This window comes from Pyrenophora tritici-repentis, chromosome 10 (assembly GCF_003171515.1).
Source record: "Pyrenophora tritici-repentis strain M4 chromosome 10, whole genome shotgun sequence".
NCBI classification, from domain to species: Eukaryota; Fungi; Ascomycota; class Dothideomycetes; order Pleosporales; family Pleosporaceae; genus Pyrenophora; species Pyrenophora tritici-repentis.
This window is the reverse complement of record NC_089399.1, coordinates 1,693,245-1,716,537: the sequence shown is the minus strand read 5'-3', so window position 1 is coordinate 1,716,537 and position 23,293 is coordinate 1,693,245. Positions and strand designations below refer to the sequence as shown.

At 50.7% G+C, this 23,293-nt stretch overlaps 9 protein-coding genes across 9 annotated transcripts; 4 read left to right on the top strand and 5 right to left on the bottom strand.

The window, feature by feature from the left end:
- Positions 1 to 170: 170 nt before the first annotated feature.
- On the bottom strand, positions 171 to 3,681 carry PtrM4_044950 (MgtA, Cation transport ATPase; the record flags this gene model as incomplete). Its single annotated transcript, XM_001937226.1, has 3 exons — positions 171 to 986; positions 1,038 to 2,153; positions 2,206 to 3,681. 3 exons carry the CDS (start codon positions 3,679 to 3,681, stop codon positions 171 to 173), a joined length of 3,408 nt encoding a protein of 1,135 aa, XP_001937261.1.
- Positions 3,682 to 5,515: 1,834 nt separating this feature from the next.
- On the bottom strand, positions 5,516 to 6,225 carry PtrM4_044940 (uncharacterized protein; the record flags this gene model as incomplete). The annotated part of the gene is made up of 2 exons (XM_001937225.2): positions 5,516 to 5,851; positions 6,163 to 6,225. 2 exons carry the CDS (start codon positions 6,223 to 6,225, stop codon positions 5,516 to 5,518), a joined length of 399 nt encoding a protein of 132 aa, XP_001937260.1.
- Positions 6,226 to 8,145: 1,920 nt separating this feature from the next.
- Positions 8,146 to 8,671, bottom strand: PtrM4_044930 (FkpA, FKBP-type peptidyl-prolyl cis-trans isomerase 1; the record flags this gene model as incomplete). The annotated part of the gene is made up of 3 exons (XM_066104549.1): positions 8,146 to 8,204; positions 8,255 to 8,546; positions 8,606 to 8,671. The coding sequence occupies 3 exons, from the start codon at positions 8,669 to 8,671 to the stop codon at positions 8,146 to 8,148; spliced, it is 417 nt and encodes a 138-aa protein (XP_065959113.1).
- A 628-nt stretch (positions 8,672 to 9,299) lies between these two features.
- PtrM4_044920 (uncharacterized protein) lies at positions 9,300 to 9,704 on the top strand (the record flags this gene model as incomplete). Its single annotated transcript, XM_066104548.1, has 1 exon — positions 9,300 to 9,704. One exon carries the CDS (start codon positions 9,300 to 9,302, stop codon positions 9,702 to 9,704), a length of 405 nt encoding a protein of 134 aa, XP_065959112.1.
- A 637-nt stretch (positions 9,705 to 10,341) lies between these two features.
- PtrM4_044910 (uncharacterized protein) lies at positions 10,342 to 12,364 on the top strand (the record flags this gene model as incomplete). The annotated part of the gene is made up of 4 exons (XM_066104547.1): positions 10,342 to 10,439; positions 10,488 to 10,812; positions 10,868 to 12,298; positions 12,350 to 12,364. 4 exons carry the CDS (start codon positions 10,342 to 10,344, stop codon positions 12,362 to 12,364), a joined length of 1,869 nt encoding a protein of 622 aa, XP_065959111.1.
- Positions 12,365 to 13,533: 1,169 nt separating this feature from the next.
- PtrM4_044900 (uncharacterized protein) lies at positions 13,534 to 14,016 on the bottom strand (the record flags this gene model as incomplete). Its single annotated transcript, XM_001937222.1, has 1 exon — positions 13,534 to 14,016. One exon carries the CDS (start codon positions 14,014 to 14,016, stop codon positions 13,534 to 13,536), a length of 483 nt encoding a protein of 160 aa, XP_001937257.1.
- Positions 14,017 to 16,780: 2,764 nt separating this feature from the next.
- Positions 16,781 to 18,421, top strand: PtrM4_044890 (FolC, Folylpolyglutamate synthase; the record flags this gene model as incomplete). Its single annotated transcript, XM_001937220.2, has 3 exons — positions 16,781 to 16,801; positions 16,856 to 16,987; positions 17,042 to 18,421. The coding sequence occupies 3 exons, from the start codon at positions 16,781 to 16,783 to the stop codon at positions 18,419 to 18,421; spliced, it is 1,533 nt and encodes a 510-aa protein (XP_001937255.1).
- Positions 18,422 to 19,541: 1,120 nt separating this feature from the next.
- Positions 19,542 to 21,331, top strand: PtrM4_044880 (divalent heavy-metal cations transporter; the record flags this gene model as incomplete). Its single annotated transcript, XM_001937219.2, has 4 exons — positions 19,542 to 19,797; positions 19,860 to 20,021; positions 20,079 to 21,129; positions 21,325 to 21,331. The coding sequence occupies 4 exons, from the start codon at positions 19,542 to 19,544 to the stop codon at positions 21,329 to 21,331; spliced, it is 1,476 nt and encodes a 491-aa protein (XP_001937254.2).
- Positions 21,332 to 21,496: 165 nt separating this feature from the next.
- Positions 21,497 to 22,381, bottom strand: PtrM4_044870 (FAP multi-domain protein; the record flags this gene model as incomplete). The annotated part of the gene is made up of 1 exon (XM_001937218.2): positions 21,497 to 22,381. One exon carries the CDS (start codon positions 22,379 to 22,381, stop codon positions 21,497 to 21,499), a length of 885 nt encoding a protein of 294 aa, XP_001937253.1.
- Positions 22,382 to 23,293: the final 912 nt, after the last annotated feature.

The window sequence follows — 23,293 nt, the reverse complement described above, 5'->3', positions numbered from 1 at the left end:
AATGTGCGTCAAGAGCCGTCCGCGGCTAATATGCAAGCCCGTGAAGGAAACAAGAGCCCAGCATCTAGACAACATGATAACAAAATGTAGATCTATTCATGGGTATCGTCACGACAACGGGAAATCTAAGCTACAACTGCAGTGCCTATGGTTCCAAACTAAAATTACGTTCATTTCCTGTTCTCCGAAGTACTCGCATCGTCACCGACGACGACAATGGCAGGCGCAGCACCCACCTCGGCATCGGGCTGCTCGGTCTTCTTGCGCCTGAAGCTCAGCATGGCCTTCAACTTGCCTGCACCGACACAGCACGCCCTGTAAGCAATGACGACGGGCTTTCCAACAACACCCGCAATCACTGCGAACCACTCATCGGGGAAATACCTGATTAGGACTGCCCAAGGGATACAAACGAAGCCCGTAACGATGCTAATAGCCCATTGAGTTCCATCGATTCCCCCAGACTTGATATGGAATGCTCTTCCGCCAACGAAGACGATAAGAATTTGCAGAGCGATGATCAAGGCGACGATTCCCATGAAGAAGATGTTTCTGAATACACCCTCAAAGATGTTGAGTTTGTTATCGAGACGCCTGTTGTTGAAGATGTTGAAGATTTGCATCCAGACAAAGCTGTTAAAGATGACAGTGTCCAACTCCAGTTGCTTATCAGGGTTCGAAAGATCGTAATTTAGGATATCGCCACCGGCAAAGTACAACACGAAGATGACGGTGATCTTGTAGATATTCTGGCCTGTGATTTGTTTCCACATTGTCGTCGTGATGAGGGGGCCTTTGCCTTGGGGTGGGCGATCGAGAATCTTCTCGGTGGGTGGGTCGGTGGCAAGTGCGAGGGCAGCGAAGGTGTCCATGATAAGATTGACCCAGAGAAGCTGAACGGCTTTGAGTGCAGGTTTCATCTCATCATCGTAGACAGCGGTGACGAATGCGAGCACGACTGCGGTGATGTTGACGGTGATTTGGAACTGTCGATGTTAGTCTTGGACGGCAGGGAGAATGACCAGAGCCTGACTTACTTGGAGAAATTTCTGAACGGCGTCATTGACAGCACGCCCCCACATTAGGGCTGTGATGATGGAAGCAAAATTGTCGTCCATGAGAATGATCGAGGACGCTTCCTTGGCAACCTCAGTACCTGAAACCATAGAAAAACCGATGTTTGCCGCCTTGAGTGCGGGAGCGTCGTTGGTACCATCGCCGGTGACGGCAACGATTTCACCTAGATCCTTGAGACGCTGAACGAGGATGCGCTTGTCCTCTGGGGAAGAACGAGCCAATACTTGTAATCGGGGAAGCACCTCATCCAATTGTTCATCAGAGAGCCGGCGGAAATCGGGGCCTTCCATGACCAAGCCACCTTCGGTGTAGATTAGGCATTCAGTGGCAATGGCTCGAGCGGTCTGTACATTGTCACCGGTCACCATGCGGACTGTGACACCAGCCTTTTGTGCCTTGCGGACAGCCTCAGGCACACCGGGGCGGACAGGGTCCTGAATTCCGACTACACCGAAGAATGTGAGATCCTTTAGTAAAGAGGCGAAGTCAACACTTCCACCCTCCGTAAGCTCAGCATCAGCCGGGGGCCATTGCGGGAAATCGCGATAGACAAATCCGATGGTCCTGAGCGACTTGTTTGCGTACTCATTGATCGTGTCAGTGAGCATCGCACGTAGCTCACTCGATAATGGTTCCGTCTCCAGGGTGTCGAAATGGGCAAAGATAGAACTGAATCCCAAAAGGATCTCTGATGCGCCTTTGACAACAAGCCGATAGGTTCCGCCTTGTACCTTGACCACAGCACCCATGCATTTCTTGCCCGAGTCAAAGGGAAATCTGTGTATGACTTGCTCATTGTCGCGGGTCTCCGAGAGTGAGACAAGTCCAAGGTGTTCTTTGGCGAGCTGGAGTAGGGCAGTTTCTGTCTTGGATCCGATGAAGACTGGTTTTCCATCCTCTTGTCCTTCAAAGGCCGTGGAGTTGATTGCGACTGACTGAATAATAAGCGCTTTGGCTGCTGATGTGACTGCTGATGCCCAAGTGGAGATTGTCTGGTCTTTTTCGGACCTCGCGTCTACCTGCACAAATCTTGTGGTGCCAAATGTGCCGGCAACGACCGTCATCCTGTTTGTTGTCTGTGTTGGTGGTTAGCAAGTTTTCGCCTGAATAAAGATGTGCAGTGCTTACCAAGGTACCAGTCTTATCGGAGCAGATGGCTGTGGCATTGCCCATGGTCTCGCAAGCTCGCATGATTCGGACAAGATTGTTTTCTTTCAACATCTTCGTTGTCGCAAACGCCAATGCTAGGGTCACTGCTAAGGGAAGGCCCTCGGGAACGGCGACAACAATAATCGTCACCGCGACAATAAGGATATCCATGAAAGCTGAGCCTCTCTCGGCTGGAGTTCGACCGTCCCCAGAGATTCCTGCCACGAATCGGAACAGAAGGATGAAGAAGAGTATACCAGCGGCAGTGGTTCCAAGCTTAGCTATGGCCATAGCCAGACCACCAAGCTTTTCCTGGAGGGGAGTTGGCTCCATTTCGACGCGGACGGACATCATGATTCTTCCAAAGCTGCTGTGCTCTCCAACGGATGTGGCCATGAAAGTTCCGACGCCTTCAAGCACTTTGGCACCCGAGATGATGAAGGGATCGAGTTTCTTGGCCGATTGGCCAGATTCGAGAGCCTTCATGACGGCTGCACCGGGAGTTTTGCGCATAGCATCCGATTCTCCTGTAGCAGACGACTCATCGCACTTGACATCGGAGCCATCTATAAAGATGCCATCGACAGGGATGACATCTCCAGGTTCTATGTGTATAACATCACCTGCAAGGACATCGTAGATGCTAATCATAGAAGTCTTGCCGGATCGAGTAACCTTGATGTCTCTTTGTTCCTTCCTAGCGTTAAGCTTGGCGAACGCCTGCTCTTTTTGCCAGTCGTTCAAGGCAGTGACGAGTACGACAATGACGATGGCCACGACGATTGCACAACCCTCGACCCAGTCCACAGGGGTCGGAGAGCCTGGCGGATGATCCCCGCCAAACGTCTCATATAGACCAAGCGCGAGTGATATCACAGCCGCGACAGTGAGAACAATCAGCACTGTATCGTTGTACGCATTCCAAACAAGTCTCCAGAGCGGTGTGACCTTTTTTGCTGGGAGGACGTTTCGCCCATGAATGCGGATACGGTCCTCAAAAGGCTGTCCATTACTTGGTGGTCTACTCGATTCTATCTCCTTGGTTGGTGTTTGAGGATTCGTCGCTTCGTCGAAGGAGATATGTCGTGGCACGGTCGATTCGTCGGCACTCAATCCAGAGTGAATATCTGATTGCAAGCCGGCTGCGATGCCCTGTATACCGCCGAGCGCGTGATATACTGGCAAGGACTTTGGGTTCAATAGTTTGCTAAGTTGTGATGGTGTGAATCCGAACGGATTATTGGGAGTGGACTTGGCTTCATTACGAAGTTCTTGTTGTATAGCTGCATCGTACTCTCCTCCTACTGTCGACGCGTTGCTTATTGACGCATTGCTTGGTGATATTGGCGTTCGAAAGGGATCCGAAGTTTGTGATGTGACCGTGTCAGCCTGACTCAGCGCACGTTGTCGTGTGTTGAGTTGAAGTGTGGGTGGGGCAAGTCTGCTAGCCTCCATGTCGGATGGGGATAGACAATCACTGTCTTAGGGCTATTGAAATGCAGGTGTCTTTGTCGTATACAGCCTCGGGCTCATATGATGGATGAAGGGTCTGAACTCTAACATGACGAAGGGCGCTTTGCCGGTCGCCATATACCCTTGAAGCGGGCTGTGTAGGTAAGAGTGGCCATACTCCCAAGCTTACTGGGCGCTTAGCGCGTCATTTACTTTTGCCCTAGAACAGGCCTCTCCGCCAGAGCCTTACTTGGCATACTCCATGTCCTCCCATCATCGCAGCCTTGGTGGCCGTCTCTAGGTTGCAAGGCACTGGCTGAAGAGGCTTGGTTTCGTTTACGAGAGCTCAGTCAACAACCTGCGTTGCGCTGGCAATGAGCCTTTCGGCCAATAGCTGAGATGGTCAAAAATCAATGCTGTAGTGGCCACCGGTATTGATGGCGGGATTCTCAAGACTCAAGCAAACCGTCGGTCTTGGAACGGGGCAGTGCATCCTCGGCGCTCGGTGAGGCACCGATACGATGAGATAACGCCGGTGACATTCCTACGCTGACGATCGATCACGAAGTGTATCTCGAAGCTGGAAAGCAAAGAAAGAATGACAGAGTTCTTTGTTTGCATCGCAAGGCTGCGATGTGTAGTCGGCTGGTGGGCCGTCGTGCAGGTCAGGCGCTGAGGCTAGCAAGATCGACCAGGCACAAATTTCTTTGATTGGTCATGATGAGGCTTGATAGCTGCGCCACAAAAGCTTCGCCACACTCGCCGCTGCCTATTGAGCGAGAATGCTCGTACTGTGGCAATACAGCCGTACACGTCTTAGTTTTCAATGTCTAGGCTGACCTTCTACATATTCGTCTTGAGGAAACTCGAGACCTACGCATAAGTTACCTGATGTTCTTCGCTCTTTCTTCCTCGCTCGGGTTGATGTCAGTGCTTTCGCGGTAATATTACGTGTCCCGTTAGAGATTTCGAATCTCCGTTGCGTGGTCGAGAGATGAAACAATCTCATAATGGCCCATGAATTTTTTCAGGCTGTCAAGGGGGGGTTTTCTATGTATCAAAAGTTGGCTCTGTATTTGGAAAGGCACACAGTAGTCTATAAGGGTGGCTACATCTGTAATTTCTTAAGATCTTCCGGAGCTGACGATCCGAGGTCAAACTGAAACGTCTAAGAAGCAGGGTGGTGCGGATACGCCGATACGAACAAACCTCGGACACGGACGATCCGCCGGCGAAGAAGAAAACTCACACATCAAGAAAGTTGCGCAACACACCGCCGCCACGAGATGTTGTATCAGCCTCGACTCCGGTTGGCTCATAGCAAGTCTGCCTGGCCTTGGTAGCCCCATCCACTCGGTCTTATTAGCCCTACCGTGAATGTCACATGTCGCACCCTCCGCTCCGTTCTACACGTGCCAGAGTCCATGGGTGCAACGCATTCGCCCACGCATACGCCCAAGAGTCACGTCTTCCATCCATTCGTCCAAGGGAGAGAAGAATGTCTTGCACAGCCCTGAATATCTGACGACGATGACTGTACTCGCCGTGGCGCATTGCCTAAGAGAAAACTGCCGAGACAGGTGTCATGACGACTGCCTCAAGTTGTGGCTGATATTGATTGTGGCGCATTGCCCAATTCGCCTCAATCTTCCTGTGCAGTCATACGTGGCGAAGAGTCTCATTGAACCTTGTTGCTATCAAGGAAATCCAGTCTAAACAATTGCCACCACTTTCGCTGCTAAGGTTCTAACAGTGCCTTACGAATTATGACGTCCGCCTAAACAGCAGGCGCTTCGACGTACTCCATCTCTCTTGTCTTTTTAAAACGAACACTGCCCTATCTCAATAGCTCTCCAAAGGTAACCGGATCACCATCTTTGACATAGTTCTCTGGCATGCCCAGCAAGGTCCGACAGTGAAGTGAGTGCGTCAAGCCCTTTCTATGAGTGATCTTTTGCAGTACTCTCTGTGCAAGCATCTTCGATATCAAGCTCTCAGCCTTCTTGTACCCTGTACTGTTTTCATTAGATTCTACTTTCATAGCGACAGCCTTCAACAGGTCTTCTCCATAAAATCCGATAGTGTTCTCTGTGGGCAGATCCTCTGATAGCGCATCCCATAACAGCACCTTGTTCGCCCAGTAATTGACGCCATCGGAGCCGCTGTTGGGTTCCTGTAACTAGGTCAGACGCGACAAAATGATTCACAATATACTGCGCAAACATGAATGGTGTGGTGCCGGTGAAGGGTCAGTCCTTATCCGCAAGTTGGTCCCAGCAGACCTTGTCGAGGCGTCAGAGGAGGATGCAGTCAGTCAATATCCATCCAAACTCCGCCTCACTGCTCCACGTAGAAAGTCAGCACTTTGTGGCTCTACGTAGGGGGCTGTCATAGTTCCTTTGACGAAGTTTCTAGAAGATTTTTGGGAGTAATCCAAGTCAAAGCATGATTTGGTGAGTTGGGCACCGTATCGAGTACACCTACTGTCCAGTCGGGTTCGTAAAGACGCACCCAGTTGATGATGTTACGTTGACTCCAGGTAGGCATATTTTAGATTCTAAAGTACCAGTAGGTCCAGATGTTCTTTTCGGAAGTAATGGGAGCATGGCGCGTCAAAGAATTAAGGATCTCGGAGTCATTCCTTGTGTCATTGGATCCAACGTAGCGAATGTTTGTTTCATACTATTCTGCGATTTAGAATTCATGGTTCGCCATCTTGGACATGTGAAAAGGCTGTGATGTTCAGCCGCACCAGGCAGCCATCGCTTGCTTCGGGAAAGATCCATATGGTTACATGCAAATAGGCAATGGCAAACACTGAGTATCCCTCCGAAGCGACTAGACCTACAGCACCAGGCACATATAGAGGTAAGAGTGAAGAAGCTCGGTAGAGCTCTCGTCAAGATCATCTAATCGATGGTACGCCAGGGATGGGTATCGTGGTACTGTAAAGGAGATGAAAATCTCAGCGCGCACGCCAAAGAATCCATCTCCTATACCCCCCGCAGCAACAAGATGAGCCGTGAGACCATCAAGGCATTTATATCCAACTGATGCTCAACAAACTATTTGTCTTTACCATTAGGGAAGACTTACATACATGGACTGCATGACTACTGGATGAGCAGAGACCGTGCTACGATACATGGTATCCCCTACTATATACCCTTCACAGTATCGGTTACTCCCACACCCAGGAGACCCCCGATAAGCGGTAGTATCGCAGATGTACGACACTGCAGTGAGTATCATCGGTAGCAATATTCATTCCGGTCTGCTCAGAAGTACTGGCAGTAATCACAACGCGTTGTTTCATGCCGACACACTGGTAAGAACAACGGACGATATCAGTTTTTGGGGGATATTGATCCTCGGTCTACTCCTAAGCCCCTGCTTCAAATCGCATAGTAGTCACGCGATATAGAATTTGCCACATGAACATTCGAAGTCAGGCGAGTCCGGTTGACTGGCTATGATACTCCTGCGGGGCATTCAATGATGGAAAAAGTGGGATTAGGTAGTAATCAAGCACGCTTTGGCTCTGTAGCTAGCACTATCAACATTTTCTTGCGATGTAGATGGTCCATTCTGATAGACCCAGAACATTCAAACTTAATCGTTTCCATCCCAAAAGTGTTGTAGACCTTGCGACATTCAAATGTACTTGCGGTCGAAACAAGCACTCGTTTGTGGTTTCCAGTCTCTCTTGCGCAATCTATACCGATTGCGTCTCCACTGCCTCTCCTATCTCTTAGTCGCAACCTTCAACCGTTGAATACCTTTTGCTAACTTGGCAGCTTCGAAATGAATTCTTATGGTATCTAATGCTTGTTGCACATGGGTGTGATCTTCATTGGTTGGGTGCATGGGCATTGTCACGGGCTGTTGAGATGACGTTCTAGGGGGGCTGGAGTGATTATCTGCGGATACTGGAATCCGTAGTGCTCATGTGGTAGGATACATATGTACATAGTGAATGGTAATCATGTGACGAGAGGTACTGGGACCGAGGTAATCCGTCGCGTCGATGTAGTTCTCACTGCTACGGTACCTGCTTCTTCAAGCCCAGCTGACTGATACGTGTACGAAAGCAAAGCAGATATTGGCTGGTCACATTCTGCCTATGTGGCGGCTTGTTGTTCCACACGTTACAAAACCCTTCCGTTGAGGCTGCATAGCATGGTCATTGGGTGTTACGGTTGTTCAGATTCACCGTCTAGGCAGATGGCCCGAGCAGAATCATCTGGTACCGCCATTGTTACGAGTCAATATGAGCAAACAGAGACTCCGATGTGCGAAGGTCATGTTTTGTCTTGATCCTCACGTCGCAAAGCTGCAAAGATCATGGAAATGCAGGGATAGATTTTCATATCACAGCTTTTTACACTTTTGTCCCAAATGGAATCTCATTGATCTCGTAACATATAGATATGCTTCGGTCGTATCCTTTATCGCTTTCCATCATATCTATAGCTCGGCCTTCTCCGCTTCGACACCGTCAATGGATACAAGCTCCGACTCGAAGACTATCATGTGTTAGACTAGGGCGATAAGCGACGTATTCACATGGACTCACTCAAGACGCTATTGGGGCCTATGGGCCCAGCACCACGCGTACCATAGGCCCACTCGGGCTGGATGGTGAGTTTCCTCTTCTCGCCAGGGCACATGTCAAGCAGACCCTGGTCCCAGCCCTTGATGACCTGGCCTTGACCGACTGTGAAGGCCAAGGGCGAGCCGCGGCCGTATGAAGTGTCGAATTCGCTGCCGTCCTTCTCGAGAGTACCGCGGTAGTGTACGTGGATATTGTCGCCAGCCTTTGTCTTACGCTTGCATTCCTTGGGCGTGATGACTTCGGTCTTGAGGTGCTGTAGGATTGGTCAGTACGCCACCCATGTGCCGTGCGGTGAGGTATAGCTAAACTTGCCTCGTTGTTGATGATTTCGCCAGTCACGACGGCAACGGCCAGGGCGAGGACAATTGTAATCTTCATGGTGTGATAGAGAATTTCTGGTGATACTTGGAGTCGGTGTGTGGACGATGTTCAGCGCAAGGCGACGTTGCAAGGGAAGTATGCGGAGAAAGGCGGCCCTCTTCCGTGTGGGGAAAATCGCCAAGCTGCCATCTGGCCCCTTGACACGCCCGTGATTGGATAGCGCAGCACTAGCCTCCAACCTCACTAGACTTGACAACCATCATACCAATCTTGCACCTTTCTCTCAGACTACCGTGCCTTCTGTACAGGGCTTACTATCTTCTACAGCGTTGTGGCTTATCCGCAACGTCAACGAGACTCGCACTTCACTACGCGAGAATATGGTTGCAATCAACACACGCTTTTTGCATCTCATTCACGTCACAAATTTCGCAGTTGCTTAGGACAATTACTCCTTGATAGCGCAGATGATGCCCGAATCTGCACAAACACTTTTTCCAAGCAAGCGCCCTTATTATAAAGTCCCTGAATGAACCTGTAGTCAACCTTTCCCACTTGCTCCATTCTTCCAGTCATACAAAGAGCTCTCTATTTTGCTATATCCAGGTCCACTGCTCAAGCCTGCACTGTTTTTAGTGTCTATCGACTGTCTGTGTTCTTCTTTGGCATACAAACTTCCCCTGACATGGTTCCCAACCCCAAGGATATGCCTGGCGAGATCAAGAGCAAGTCGCCAGTGCGCGAGCCACCACCCAATCCACGAGATCAGCCCATGCATGGTCGTCCGGGTTACACCGTAGGGCAGCATCTCGATGAGTTTGAGGACTCAGACTTTGACGAGATTGTGTACACGACTCTTCATAGAAAGCTCAGTACGCCAGGACTAACGCTGCCTGTATCCAAGGCACACGCCGACAAGGCCGCTTCGCCACAAGGAAAGATCAATGTAGACGATTGCATGAACAACTTACAGAACAGACGCATCAAAAAATTACACACTGAAGAGTTACGCAAGCGTATAATTCAGAGCTCCAGGCAAGATCAAAAGAAAAAGCGAGAGAATGTTGCAGCAGAGACGACATCGAGGTAGCCAACGCTTGTTTACGGCGTTACGACAGACCGCAAAAGCAGTCAAAGCTCCGCATGGTAGCATCCCCTTGCCTTTCGCGACTTTGCCGTTTGGCAATTGTTCAAACTTTCCAGCTCTTGCACACTCTCTATCTGCAGAGCGTGGTAGGATACTTGGCGCAGAGCGACATCACTATAGCATCGCTCTAAGTATACCAATTCATCGCTTCATTCCCCCGTGTTTCTTCACAGTGTAACCTCATATATCTCTTATATACTGCCCTTCTCTTCCGAATGCGGATAGTAAACCAGGCGCGCGCGCACCGCAACCTGCTCGGCTCCACACTGCCCGCGGCCTTGTCCTTTCACTTGCACGTCATCGCCCAATTACGACACCACGGTGTAGGGTGCACGGACTGTTGCGCGTGATGGCAGCTTTCATTGCTTGGCAGCGAGCTACCTACGATAATATAAACACACCTTACTCCTCACCAATCCCTTCCCACTCCACTGCACTCACGAGCTGCAACGCACCTAACTACCCCAAGCTTAACAGTACTGCAACACGGTAACTTTCTCATCACCCTCTCGAACATCTCACTCCTTTCACACTTACACAGATTCCCCTCCCTTCACACATCAATCGCGACTACACAACCATGACCTCCATGAACAATCGCACCACCACTTCCGCCGCTGCGACTTCAGATGCTACCTCCTCTCCACCAAAGCGCGACTTGATCAAAGCCAAGATGGCGTGGAAACAAGTTTATGTTTCCAAGAAAGATGATCTCTAACAGCTCAGTGGTATCGTCGGGGCTCTTCAAGCAATCATAGAGTCCATGGGCAATGGTTCGGACTTCTCCAGCAAGTCTGAGCTGATCGAGAATCTTTCAGTTTGTCAAGATGGCTGCAAAGATATCCGCAACAATATCAAGGGAGAGACAGAGCGAGCGTGGAATGCGTACAAGGCGTTCAAGAGCGAACACGCAGATATCCGCCGCGACAAGGCCCAAGACACCCTCATGTCGCAGGCCGCAGCGATCCTGCACGTTGTCGACGAGATGATGACCGTCGGACAACTGCGAGTGATGTTGCTGACCAGCATGAACACCTTTCGCCCCAAGAAGGTAGGTACATCACGTTGTGAAGACCACATTTGGCTAATATGTTTATATCATGAAGGAAGATAAACCAGTCACCAAGGTCGGCTCCTCCACCCACATCAACGCCAAGAAGGAAGATAAACCAGTTACCAAGGCTGGTTCCTCCATCCCGAATAACGCTCAGTTGGCTGCGAAGCCATACGTCGACCGCGGCTTGAAGCCCGCTCCCTCGGCTACGAAGATCAAATACAAACAAGTGCCTGTGTCAACCCCCGCAGCTAACACCGTCCCCATTGTTAAGCCTCAAGAGAAGGCTAACATGGTTACTTCAAAGACAGTCGGGAAGAACACGACAAAGCAGCGAGTCAAGTTCTCAGATTACATTGTTCAAAAGGCATCGAAGAAGGTACCCGCAGTTGCACCACCACCAATATCGCGCACCAAACAACAGCGAACCGCCATGGGTGATCAAGTAGTTCCATCTACTAAGACCCACGTGGACAACGCCGATCAAAAGATGGGAGGTGACGAAGCTTCCGAGGTTTCCATGAGTGTATCTCCTGAGACTGCACCTGCGCTGATTGAGAAGCCCAAGGATGACGATATGACTGAGGCAGTCGTGGCCACAATTGATAGCACTAAAGTGGTAGAGTCCTCCAGTGTTGGGAAGACAGCTGATAGCACTGCTACTGCTGTCAAAGATGCTAAGACGGCTGCGGCTAAGCTAACCTCTTCAAACCCCTCTGAGAACGACAAAGTCGGTATATCAGAAGAGATGACTCATGGCACTGTCTCTGCTCTCGATGATGCCAAGAAGCTCACACCCTCTGTCTGCCTTAAACCCTCACAAGCTGGTGATGCTGGTACTTCGAAGAAGCAGCAAAAGTCTAAGACACCACCAGCGAAACCGATCCGCTCTGGATTCCGACAGCCCGGCCAACTAGGCATAGCCCGCCGCGTTGATCGTAGAACGAAGAAGACTCCTCCTCAGGAGGAAGTCGAATCCGATCATGCGTCTGAGTCTTCTGATGATGAGGCTTGGCTAGGGCCCGCTGGCTTCATCTCAGCTGGCCGAGTACCGAAGCCTAGGGTGCAGAAGACTAAGAACGACGAAAAGAAATCCATTCGCAAGAATGACGAGGACGAGACGCGAGAGTCTCGCAAACCCGTTCCGAAGACGTCTAGGAAGTCCGTCGGCTGCACCAAGGAGGGTCTCAAAGACGCCAAGATGAAGACTCCTGCTAGCACTGTTGCTCCTGTTAGCACTATCACTCTTCCTGGCACTGGCACTCCCGCTGGCCCTACTGCTCCTGTTGGCACTATTGTTCGTGCTGGCACTGCCTCAAAGAAGATCATCACACCTTCCTTTGGAGCAGGTCCCAAACCAAAGATCCGGTATCGCACACTCCCTGCACCATCCAACCCACCAAAGCGCAAGCGCGGAGGTGATGATGATGAAGACGAGGCTCTTCCGCCGGCGAAGGTCCCTCGCAAGAACGCGGCGATGAGGGTATGTGAACATACTACTGACGTTATGATACTTTGACTAACAAAGAGACAGACGCGACGCGCTTGATCTATCTAGACGGCAGTTGCCATTAAGATAGACTCGCAGTCTACATCTTTCGCTCCCATCCCCATCCCCAACGTACCCATGATACCTCTGTGTCGACAGTTCGTCAAACACCTTCGACTTGGACTTGGGTCTTGTTGACTTGAGTCCCGCTGGGTTTGATGATGAGTTGTAGACACGCGCACATTTGAGATGTGTGGGCACGACGACTGTGTGCAGTTATGGCGGACGATTTTTTTTCCTTTCATGATACCCAACAGTCCTTGCGCTGTTTTCAAGTTTTATATACCCAGGGCTTTGGCGTTCATCTTTTTCCTTACTATCATAGGGTCAATACCCAAGGAGTTTTGTGTTCTTTCACATGATCTATACCCAAAAGTGTTTGCATCTTGGGAAAAACGGTTGATATCCCCTACGACGGCGTTCGGTATCTTGTGGCTTTTCCGGGCTAGGATTTTGGAGTTTTCATATTATTTCTTTGTATGACACAGCGGGGGCAGCGAGCATTATCGCGGCACCTGAAGCGTTGATGTTGTGAAATCTTGTAGATCTGCTTGCGACACTTCGCGGCGGACAATCAAAACTATCTTTTGTTTCGAAATAGCTGTGCCTTTGATGACCGTAGCAATGCTGTGTCGATACTAGGTGACCGAGTTAGAGAAGCAATATATATATGCACCGATAGCCGCAATCATAAAAATCTGCCCTTGTTAGTCAATCACTCCATAACGCATCACATCCTCGCCTTCAATCGTCATCCAGCGCTGGTATGGACTTCTTAACTGAACCTTGTATTGTACAAAGCACTGACTATATTGATACACTGGCGAGCTATAAGGAAGTAGCCACCCGGGCCCTTGTTCTAAAGTCTCAAGCCATACCGCGGGTTATTGGAGAACCCACGTCACCGCCCCTATCCAAGCGACGTTCCAAGAAAAAAGAAAGGAAAGAAAAAGAAAAAGAGATAGCACACTAGCTGACCCAGAACCGTAGCGTGTTCATGCCCGCTGCTTTGAAACCACTGGATATCCCCCCCCGAAAAAAAAGGAAGTTTCGTGAAAAGATAATGATACATCAAACGTGAGCGCGTGCCACACTCCAAAACTCCCTTTTCCCTCCTAACCATCGACCTCTTTGCTGTCAAAGAGAAAGAAAAAAAAAGCCAACAAAACTTAGTAATACGTCAACTTTTCCAAGCCGATCATGCCTTCCTCTCGCCCCTTGGGCTTGACTTCTCTCAGCAGCCCAAAGTCGGATGCTACTGCACCCTGCGCTGGGATTGGTGGCGCAACTACATCCTCTGTTCCCTTTGCAGGGAATTCCTTTACGCACTCGAAGCTACCAAACGTCGGCATGTTTGTTGAGATGCCGGGAAAACGTAGAGATTTGATTGCGTCGCCCTTGCAGTCTGTCCGTGTGTAGAGAGTACAGATGGACCCTTGGTCCGGACCAAGTGATTCGATGCCGCCACCGCCGCCTTGGATGTGGCATACGGTATTTGGCTGCGTCCAGCTGCATATACCGGAGAAGTTTGGGTCGGTGCAAGTGTAGTACGCGCCTGGGAGGCCGCGACGCATGAGGTGGTGCGTTGGGAAAGCTGAAACGGAGGCGCTGGTAGTGAGGATGGCGATGAGCGTCATGAAGTTTGTATACATGTTTGATGGGCTTAGTCTGAGGATCGATGATTAAGAATTACTTGAGGGTTGTTGTTTTGGCCCTGCTGTTGTAGGTTTGTAGGTTTCTGTCAAAGAATATGGGGGGTCGATGTTTCGGATTATCCGATGACAGCGTGGGGAAGTTTATGACTGTGCTTCGGTTCTTTGTGAGCCATGGATAACTAGAGTGGATGTGGGCGCGTGTCCCTGCGCTTGTCTTACAAAGAGACTTCTTTGTTGTCGTACCTTTTGGGCTAAAATGACAGTGTTGTGCGTCAAGCACAAAGGCAAAAGGCTGGTCTCTTTGTCGCCAACAGCAAACATCTGCAAGGAGATGTATAGGTGTCGTGATCAGCTCCATGGCGAAAATGCGCCACGAATGCTCAACGGGCCATGGAAAAATGACGGAATAGCTAGAAATGAACGAGATGATAAAAACGGCGCGAAATTAGCCGGAAAGTTAGAGATGCAACGAGAGTAATATGCGATGGGATGACACGGGTGCGGTCCGCGGCACTGGTCTGACATGGGAGGGTTGCCCTGTGTGAAACGTCGATCCGGCCGGGCTAATGAAGGATGCAACCAAAATGGTCGCAGTACTCGCAAGCCTGAGCCCCAACTCGTCTTACAGGCGCATTTATTTTGCGGCTGACCAACCTACGGTCACCTAGCTGGTGGTGTTAATGTTCGCTGCCAAGCTGTCGTTCCCAGCGTATGCCCGCACTTGGCCTCGTCAGGTATGACATGGGCGAATGGACTATGATCGTCAGGAACAAAGTTTTCGCATCGCTGCAACGGCGTGTTTCCTGTTAAGAATATGAGGGTGTTGATTGATGTCATGGATGATGATGGCGATCATACTGAAAGTGAGCCTGTTGTTATCGCAATCGATGTTGGTTGGTGTTGGCCCACGCTGACCGCGTACCCACACCCACTGAACTATGTGGATTTCACATTCCACAAATCATGGAAGGACAGATGACATAAAGGAGTTTGCGCACAAGGTGGCTTGTGAGATCGTAGCAGCAACAGTTTATCCAAGATGGGACGAATTATTCGTGGTCTTTTAGCCTCAATGTTCCCATTCGCCGTGTGCGCCGACGTTTACTTACTGAACGCCTTGAACCTCGTGACTTTGGCACTCTTGCGACCCGTGCACCTCTTGATCTTACACCAGCCGCTAGTGGAACGCTTCCCAAAGGCTGGTACTACTATGGGTGCTGGACATATGGATCAGGAAGGCTGAGCAAAACTTTTCACTGTTCTCTCCAATCCTCGTTCCATCTGATATATAGAAAGATAACAAATCGTTTCAGGGATCTAGATGACGGAACGCGTGTTCTGAACGGCCCGGCGAGATTTGCGAATGCCGGTAACGGTGGTGCGAGCTGTGCTCAGTATTGCACCGAGAACGGATACGAATACGCGGGAACAGAGCTTTCCGATCAATGCTGTACGTCTGCTTCTTACCTTTGACCGAAGTTTCGGCTCAGCTCTAGTGAGTTCCCAGTTTGTGGCAGTGACCTCCTCTCCATACCAACGCAAAGTGTTAGTGGTTCGGATTGCAACTACGAACGTACTGGCGCACTGGGCGAAGCCTGTGGAGGTGTGAACCGCATGTCGGTGTATATAACACTTCCTAAGGATGCAAGTCAGCTTCCAGAAGGTCTTCCGGATGGTTTTGGTTATGCCGGGTGCTATATGTACGTATAGTATAGCTATGGATTACTAACTTGTACCGAACATTTTGCTGACTGTAACTCCGAGCAGCGGTACTATCACATTGGCGTTTCTTGGGTTCAACGGCCGGTCCGTGACAGCACAGAAATGCATGACTTACTGTACCAGTGTTAATAGAGGTAATGCCATCGCAGCCACTAAAGGCGAATCATGCCGTAGGTGTTGTTTTGCGCCAGCTTGCCTACCAGACGACTGATCGTTTTAAGAATGCGCTCAAGATCTTTCGGGGCTGACGATCGGACTGCCCACTCAGTGCATAGGATCATGCATGTCTCGACCGATTGAGGCTTGCGGTGGGTTGGTAACGTATTCTGTGTATCAGCGGGTTAAGGTGTGTACTCTGTTCTCTTAGCATCTTGGTCTGTGTATCAAAAGCTCTGTTCGTGAGACTCGTGCTTGCACTCCCTTAGCCTTGATCAGGCATTTCACCATTAGTAAAGAGGGGCGATGGCTGGAGATGGTGGAGAGAAGATGCTTGGCAGTAGGCGTTGGTTGTGGTGTGCGTCTTGTGTGGAGATATGTTCTATCATGCGTTGTTTGGCCGAATTTGTATGATACAATGCAAAGCGAAGTTCCCCAGGCGCTTGAGACATGCCTTCCCTTCTGGAACGCGGCAATTTTGGATGCCTTATGGCACCTGTTCCATGATGAGTTGCGTGCTCCGACGTGTCCAAACGCAATGCGTTTGGCCTAGGCCCAAAACGGACAGTAGGAGTGATACGCGTCCAGTGGGTGGAGGGGGTTTCGTCGGTCACCTGCGGACAGACGGGCGCCGAACATGTTCTTTGAACGCGCGGAGTGAAGCTGGTGAGCGAGGGAGGATGGAGGCAGCGGCGATGAAGGAGGTCCAAGCGTGAGACGGAGCGTCATCGGCGGTTGAGGGGCCGCGATCGCAAACAAAAACATGCAGGCAATCTCGTGAGTATCTGTAAGATGCCCATATGCCCTCATGTTGGTAGCTTCTCGACGCTTGTGCTTCTTGCGCCGTGCGCTAATCACTCGCTGTAACTACAGCACCGCTAGCATGGAGAAAGGTGACTATGCGGTATGTCCGAGTTGTTACATGCATGGTGAGTAGACACGGCGCTGATGGAGGTAGGCTGCCGTCGCGGCCTTGAACACGCTGCAGTCCAACTTTTCCATTGTCGACGCCATCCGCAAGTCTGGCCGAGGCATGAACAAGCAGGCGATACCAGAGATGCTCGAGTGGTGTCGCAAGCTTGGATATGAGGTGTGCGGCGTCCGCCAAGCCCACCTGGCCGTCACAACTAATCAAATGCTGTAGCCCTCTGAGTTCGATCGTCTGAAGCCAATTCACATTGCGGGAACCAAGGGAAAGGGCTCCACGAGTGCTTTCATATCTTCAATCTTGTCGCAATACGCATCCTCAGCCGACGCCCAAACGCCCCCCTCGAAGATCGGACTGTATACCTCGCCGCACCTGCGATCTGTTCGTGAGCGCATCCAGATCAACAATGAGCCCATATCAGAGTCAGATTTTGCAAAGTACTTCTTCGAGGTATGGGACCGGCTAGAGGCAGCATCCAAGGCTGAGGACGCGCCAGGAGACGTTCCCACAAAGCCCGTCTACTTCCGCTACTTGACGCTCATGGCCCTGCACGCATATCTGAAAGAGGGTGTAGACAGTGCAGTCATCGAGTGCGGAATTGGCGGCGAGTATGATAGCACCAATATCTTGACCAAGCCTACTGTTACCGCCGTCACGAGTTTGGGAATAGATCACACAGCCATGCTGGGCACCACGCTTCCTGAAATTGCCTGGCACAAGGCGGGAATCTTCAAGAAAGGTAGCGTCGCCTTTACAGCGCCGCAAAAGGACGAGGCTATGGCGGTTCTACGAGAGAGGGCTGCTGAGAAAGGCACAACTCTGCACACCATCGACATACATCCTGCTTTGGCCAACAACGAGGTCAAGTTGGGGCTGGGTGCAGTCTTCCAAAAGATCAACGCCTCTGTAGCCATTGCAGCAGCAGCGGCGCATCTCCGCGCACTCGGTCATTCCACCGTACCGGATCCGACTGCGGTTCCACATATCAGGCTTCCATCGGAGTTCGTCCGCGGACTTGAGCAGGTCCGCTGGGCTGGTAGGTGCGAAATTCGACGTGAAACGAATGTTGCATGGCACATCGACGGCGGTCATACCATGGAAAGCATAGAGGTCACTGGCCAGTGGTTTGCTGAGCAGATGGCAACTGCCGCAACGTCGCAGTCCAAGGTTCCCCGCATCTTGATCTTCAACCAGCAGACCAGAGACGCAGGCGCACTCGCCAAGGGCCTGTATGCAGCTTTGCAAGCCGGTGTAACGTCCGGGCCGCAATCACCCTTCACACATGTCATCTTCACAACAAATCAGACATTCAGCGAGGGTTACAAGCCTGATCTTGTATCCATCAATACGAATCAACAAGATGTAGATACTTTGGCAGTGCAGAAGGCGCTTGCCAAGACATGGACGGAGATTGACAGTACAGCAGAAGTCCACGTGCTGCGTACAATCGAAGAGGCAATCGGAACCGCAAGAGGCGTGGCCCGAGACTATGCGAAAGATGCTGGTCACGAGACAGAAGTCATGGTGTTGGTCACTGGAAGCTTGCACCTCGTTGGGGGTGCGCTCGAAGTTCTAGAGACGCAGGCCACGCAGTAAAAATTGATACCCACGGATAGCAATGTAGTGAAAGCGCTTCAACATGCGCTAACCTTTTCAAGGCGACCAATGCAAAATTAGATCTATGGCTACATCTGTCGAGCAAGAGATGACTACGTAAAAAAGCATGCTATTGCGACTTTTATCGAGGAAAGTTTCGTTATGGAGGTACCGCAGCAATGTGCTTATAGTATAGCTTACAAACTCGACTGCATAGACCTGAGACATCGAATCACTTACTGAGCATACGACGTTCTGCAGCCTACCCAAGCTCCTCGGCATAGCCATCTTGGTATTCAAAAGCGTTCATCTACGGGAAAAATCGGGCTCGACATTCCAGGCTCCACCAACCGCACGTCATTACGTACTGAACAGAAGCCGGAATATCCGGACCTGAGTGTCAACACCGCAATACGGTGCAAGGATCGAACCGGAAATTGCACAACAGATTCTAAAGTACATTGAGCAAGCCTCATCAACAGCACATAGTCTTGTCTCGTGCGTCAGCCCTTCCGGTTGTTCTCGCGTATTACAAGACCTCCGGAGCCATCCGGGTTGGTTTACGCACCAGCTAGTAATCGCGATGTAGATGAAATCAGTCGATCCGATGATCTTCGATGACTTTAAATTGCTGTGGCTTGTGGCTGACTACGGTTCAACTCCACATGAGTACCATATAGGGTTGCTAGATGAACATCTGGAGTTATCAAGCAAGCGTAGCACTGACATGGAGTATCGAACAGTCAGACATTCAACAATCAAACAGTAACTTGAAGTTATCGGACGTCTTCGAGCCAAGCAGATTGATCTATATCGCGAATACCAGCTGCCGCGCAAATCATCACGTTTGTTCTCGCGTGGCGTCCTCCAGACTCGGTTGTCTTGGCACTCGGCGACATCCTCTAATTGGGTAACAACGCAGCGGAAGAGCCGCTAGCCGGTCACCACTACCTTTCTTAGATGTCATATACCCCGACATCCTTTCCATCATCATCCGTCTCCGCGCCATCCTTCCAACCTCGTTCATCCTCTGTGCTTGACCTGTGAAACAGCTTCCAACCTACTCGACGCCGTGACTTCCCCTTTATCCCTTTGACAGCCGAGCAGTGCTAGTTCCACCATGAACTGTCCTTCTAGAACCGATGATGACGTCCTTTGGCACCCCGGATGGAACCAGAACCCACCACGCTGGGCCGCTGACCTTACGACTTGCGCAGATCTCAATGGTATCGCCAATGCAAGGGAGCTGGGAGAAGCAGATCGACTGTGCAGTAAGCAGAATCTCAGACGCGGCGAGCTGGATGACTTCAATGGCCAAGATACGGAAAAGAAAAAATCGGTCACGATGGGGGAGGGTGTCAAAAGGTCCCTAACAGGTAAGTTGCATTCAACAAAGCAGATACATTTGGATTGGTATGCTAACGGTTTCTTTTTGCAGGACCCTGCACCCGAACAACCGCGCACGTGAGCGAGCACCAAGCTGGGCTCACCGCTAGTGCTTTCAGCTGGGCAAAGTGGCTTTTCTCTGTACTTTGTACTTCGATTCTTGTTTCTTACGCTAATGGCAAATTATCTGCGCCCAAATTCGTTGTTGATCGAGGTAAGTTGAAAGTCTTGCAAATGCTACGTATGGGCGCGTGTTGATGAACATTCACAGACACATCATACCAGCGACTTCCTAAACGAAGCACTTGCGAAAATGGCAAAGCGCAACCAGACTACAACTTGGGCCTCCATGTCGCTGGCCTCTTCATCATCCTGTTTGTGTCGGGCACCGGCTGTGCTTTTCCAATGCTCGTTCTCCGATTTCCACGTCTACGCATTCCACCATCTTTTCTGTTCGGCGCCAAGCATTTTGGTACCGGCGTCCTAGTCGCAACTGCATTTGTCCATTTACTTCCCACAGCTTTCATTTCCCTGAACGATCCATGTCTCTCGAGTTTCTGGACTACAGACTACCAGGCTATGCCCGGTGCCATCATGCTAGCTAGTGTCTTCTTCGTCACATTAATCGAGATGGTCTTCTCTCCTGCCCAGCACGTCTGCGGTGGAAACGAAGGAGTAACCGCCGTGTCGCGACGTGCAGAAGAGCCTAAAATAGAGATTGATCCACCAGCCGCACCGCACGCAGAATTGCAGAGACAATACTCAGACAACAGTCTGCGAGTCCGCGATCTAGGCGCTCTCCGTGGCCGAGTCGGCAGCATCAGTAGAACACTCTCGCGCTACCACGAAGATGGTCAAAACGCCAATGCAATCCACCTCCGCAACGAAGCCAGCAAGGAGGCCCGCAACGATTCAACCGTGAAGCACGACCAGGAGTCCGGCGAGCACACCCACGTCCTCACACCGGACCAACTCCACCGCAAAGCAGTCATGCAAGTCTTTCTCCTCGAAATGGGCATCCTCTTCCACAGCATCTTCATCGGCATGTCCCTCGCCGTTTCCGTAGGCAGCGACTTTACAGTCCTCCTCATCGCAATCGTCTTCCACCAGACATTCGAGGGCCTCGCTCTTGGCGTGCGTATCGCGGATATTGATTGGAAACCACGTGCTGCACAGCCGTGGCTCATGGCCCTTGCATATGGCTGTACCACGCCCGGTGGCATGGCGATTGGTATCGCGACACATACTTTGTACTCGCCCGACTCGGAGGTTGGGCTCTTGGTTGTGGGTATCATGAATGCGGTGTCTGCGGGCTTCTTGGTGTATGCGTCCCTTGTGGAATTGTTGAGTGAGGATTTCTTGAGCGACGAGAGTTGGAAGGTTCTTAGGGGACGGAGGAGGGTGGGGGCTTGTTTTTTGGTCTTTTGGGGTGCTTTTTTGATGAGTTTGGTGGGGGCTTGGGCGTGATTCCCACGTTGGATGTTGGGGGGGATGTTGGGGGGATGTTGGGGGGTTAGGGGTTGAAATTGGGTGTTGGTGAGTCGTTTTTAGGGGTAATTACGGTAGGGCGATGCTGATTGTGGAAAGAAATACCTGTATGGGAACAGTTCTGCCATGCAACCCATAGAAGTATGTAGGAATTGATTGTCTCTGGAACGTGGGCATATTGTACCACACCATCCATGCCCTTCAGTCCTGCCCCATACATTCCATCAGCGTATGAGTGAACGAATACCCCGGTTGCTTCTGGCCATACGTAACGACAGCCTCGCCCTCGTCTCCATCCACATAGGTCTTCCGCATCACCAGCTGGTCCCATGTCCCGTCCACCCACTCGACAAACTCCTTTTCCTTTGATACCAGAAACGACGAGTCTGTAACATGAGCGCCCACGCGCGGATTATGAACCTCCTTCACCACTCTCTTGAACCCAGCCCCTCCATTCCCGCGGGCCAGAAAAACATCCAACCCAAATCTCACCGACTGAGCCACACTAACAAAGACGAAAACAACACCCGTAACCAACGCAACCCTCACCTCCCCTTTCCTCCTCTTAACCCCTTCATCCATCATCTTAGTCAGACTCTCAACCATCGCATTCGGAATCCGTCCCGCAACCCTCTTCCCCTTCTTACTCTTCAACGGCCCATCTTTCGGCATCCAATAGACCTTAACATCATACCTACTCACTTTCCTTAGCCAAGCATGCTGCTTCACCAGCTTATTAAGATGCGTCTCCACTTTCCTGTCCCAATCTGCTTGCACAAAGGAATTCACGCGGCCGGTGAATTGCACACCGATGCACAGCTCGACGGCGTTGGAGAGGAGCCAAGTGCGGTATTCGGCTGCTTCGGGGAAGATATCATGGGGCAAGGAGAGGAGGCCGGCGGATCCGTGGTGGACGGGGAGGATTTGGATGGTGGTGTGTTTGCAGGTGTAGGTTTTGAGGACCAGGGGGAGGCTGGTGGTTTGGGCGGGGGTAGAGGTGTTGTCGGGGGTGGAGAGGTAGGTGTATATTTCTTGTCGGAGTTCTGGGGGTAGGTTGGGGAAGAGGAGGTATGTGGGTTTGGACATTTCGGTGGCTGTGGTTGGTGTCTTTGAGCGAGTATGGGGGGCTGGATATGGGTGGTTGGAGGGCACTGGGGTTTTTTTTAGGTACTTAGGAGGATGCTGGTAAATCCCTTTACTGGCTTTGAGACGTCGTTGTATGCGTATGTGGAGCTGGTAGTACTGATGTTGAGGAGTTCAGAGGTCGGAGGTATAGGATATACTTAGTCCAAGTTCGTAGTGGGTGACCACAAGCGATGTTCAGCGGGTCTATTGTCAGGTCGATTAATACAATAGCGGTTTTGCCAAGACGTCTTGTGGTGAATGCGGATCTAATCACGTGATACGACTATTCGCTACCCCAAGTGTAAAGCCACCAAGACCAACAAGCTCATGCATTGTTAGTATTACCTCCATGGTCTCTTTGTAGGAAAGTAGCTATACCTTATTTTCCAACCAAGATAGTAGGGAATCGAAGCTCTAGAAAATTTGCTTTCCGGGGAACGGAAGTTTTTCAAAGTGGTCCCTTTTCGGCAGCAGCTCGGCAGCTTGCGCTTTTAGGAAACGTCCACGATGGAACAATCTGTTTGTTTCGTTGAGGATATTGCTATCCGATTGAGCGTCGATTTCCTATTATGTTCTGATCTTACAATCGTTAGGATTTTGCGTACTTCGTTGCGCTCCTATTTCTTCGATCTTTTCGATCATGTACAGAGTAGAATTTCATACATGGAGATGTGTGCGTAAGCCCTTGGTACGGCATATGTTTGCTCCCCTGGTTTTGACTATATATATCATGTTGAAATTTCGAGCCCTGGGTGGCCCAGAGGCGGGTTGTTGGTTGAAAATTGGTCATGGCTCCAAGGGAACCGTGGAAAGAAATTGTAGACTAAGAAGATGACATTGCGTTTGCTTGAGAAGGTGTAGATGGGTGAACGT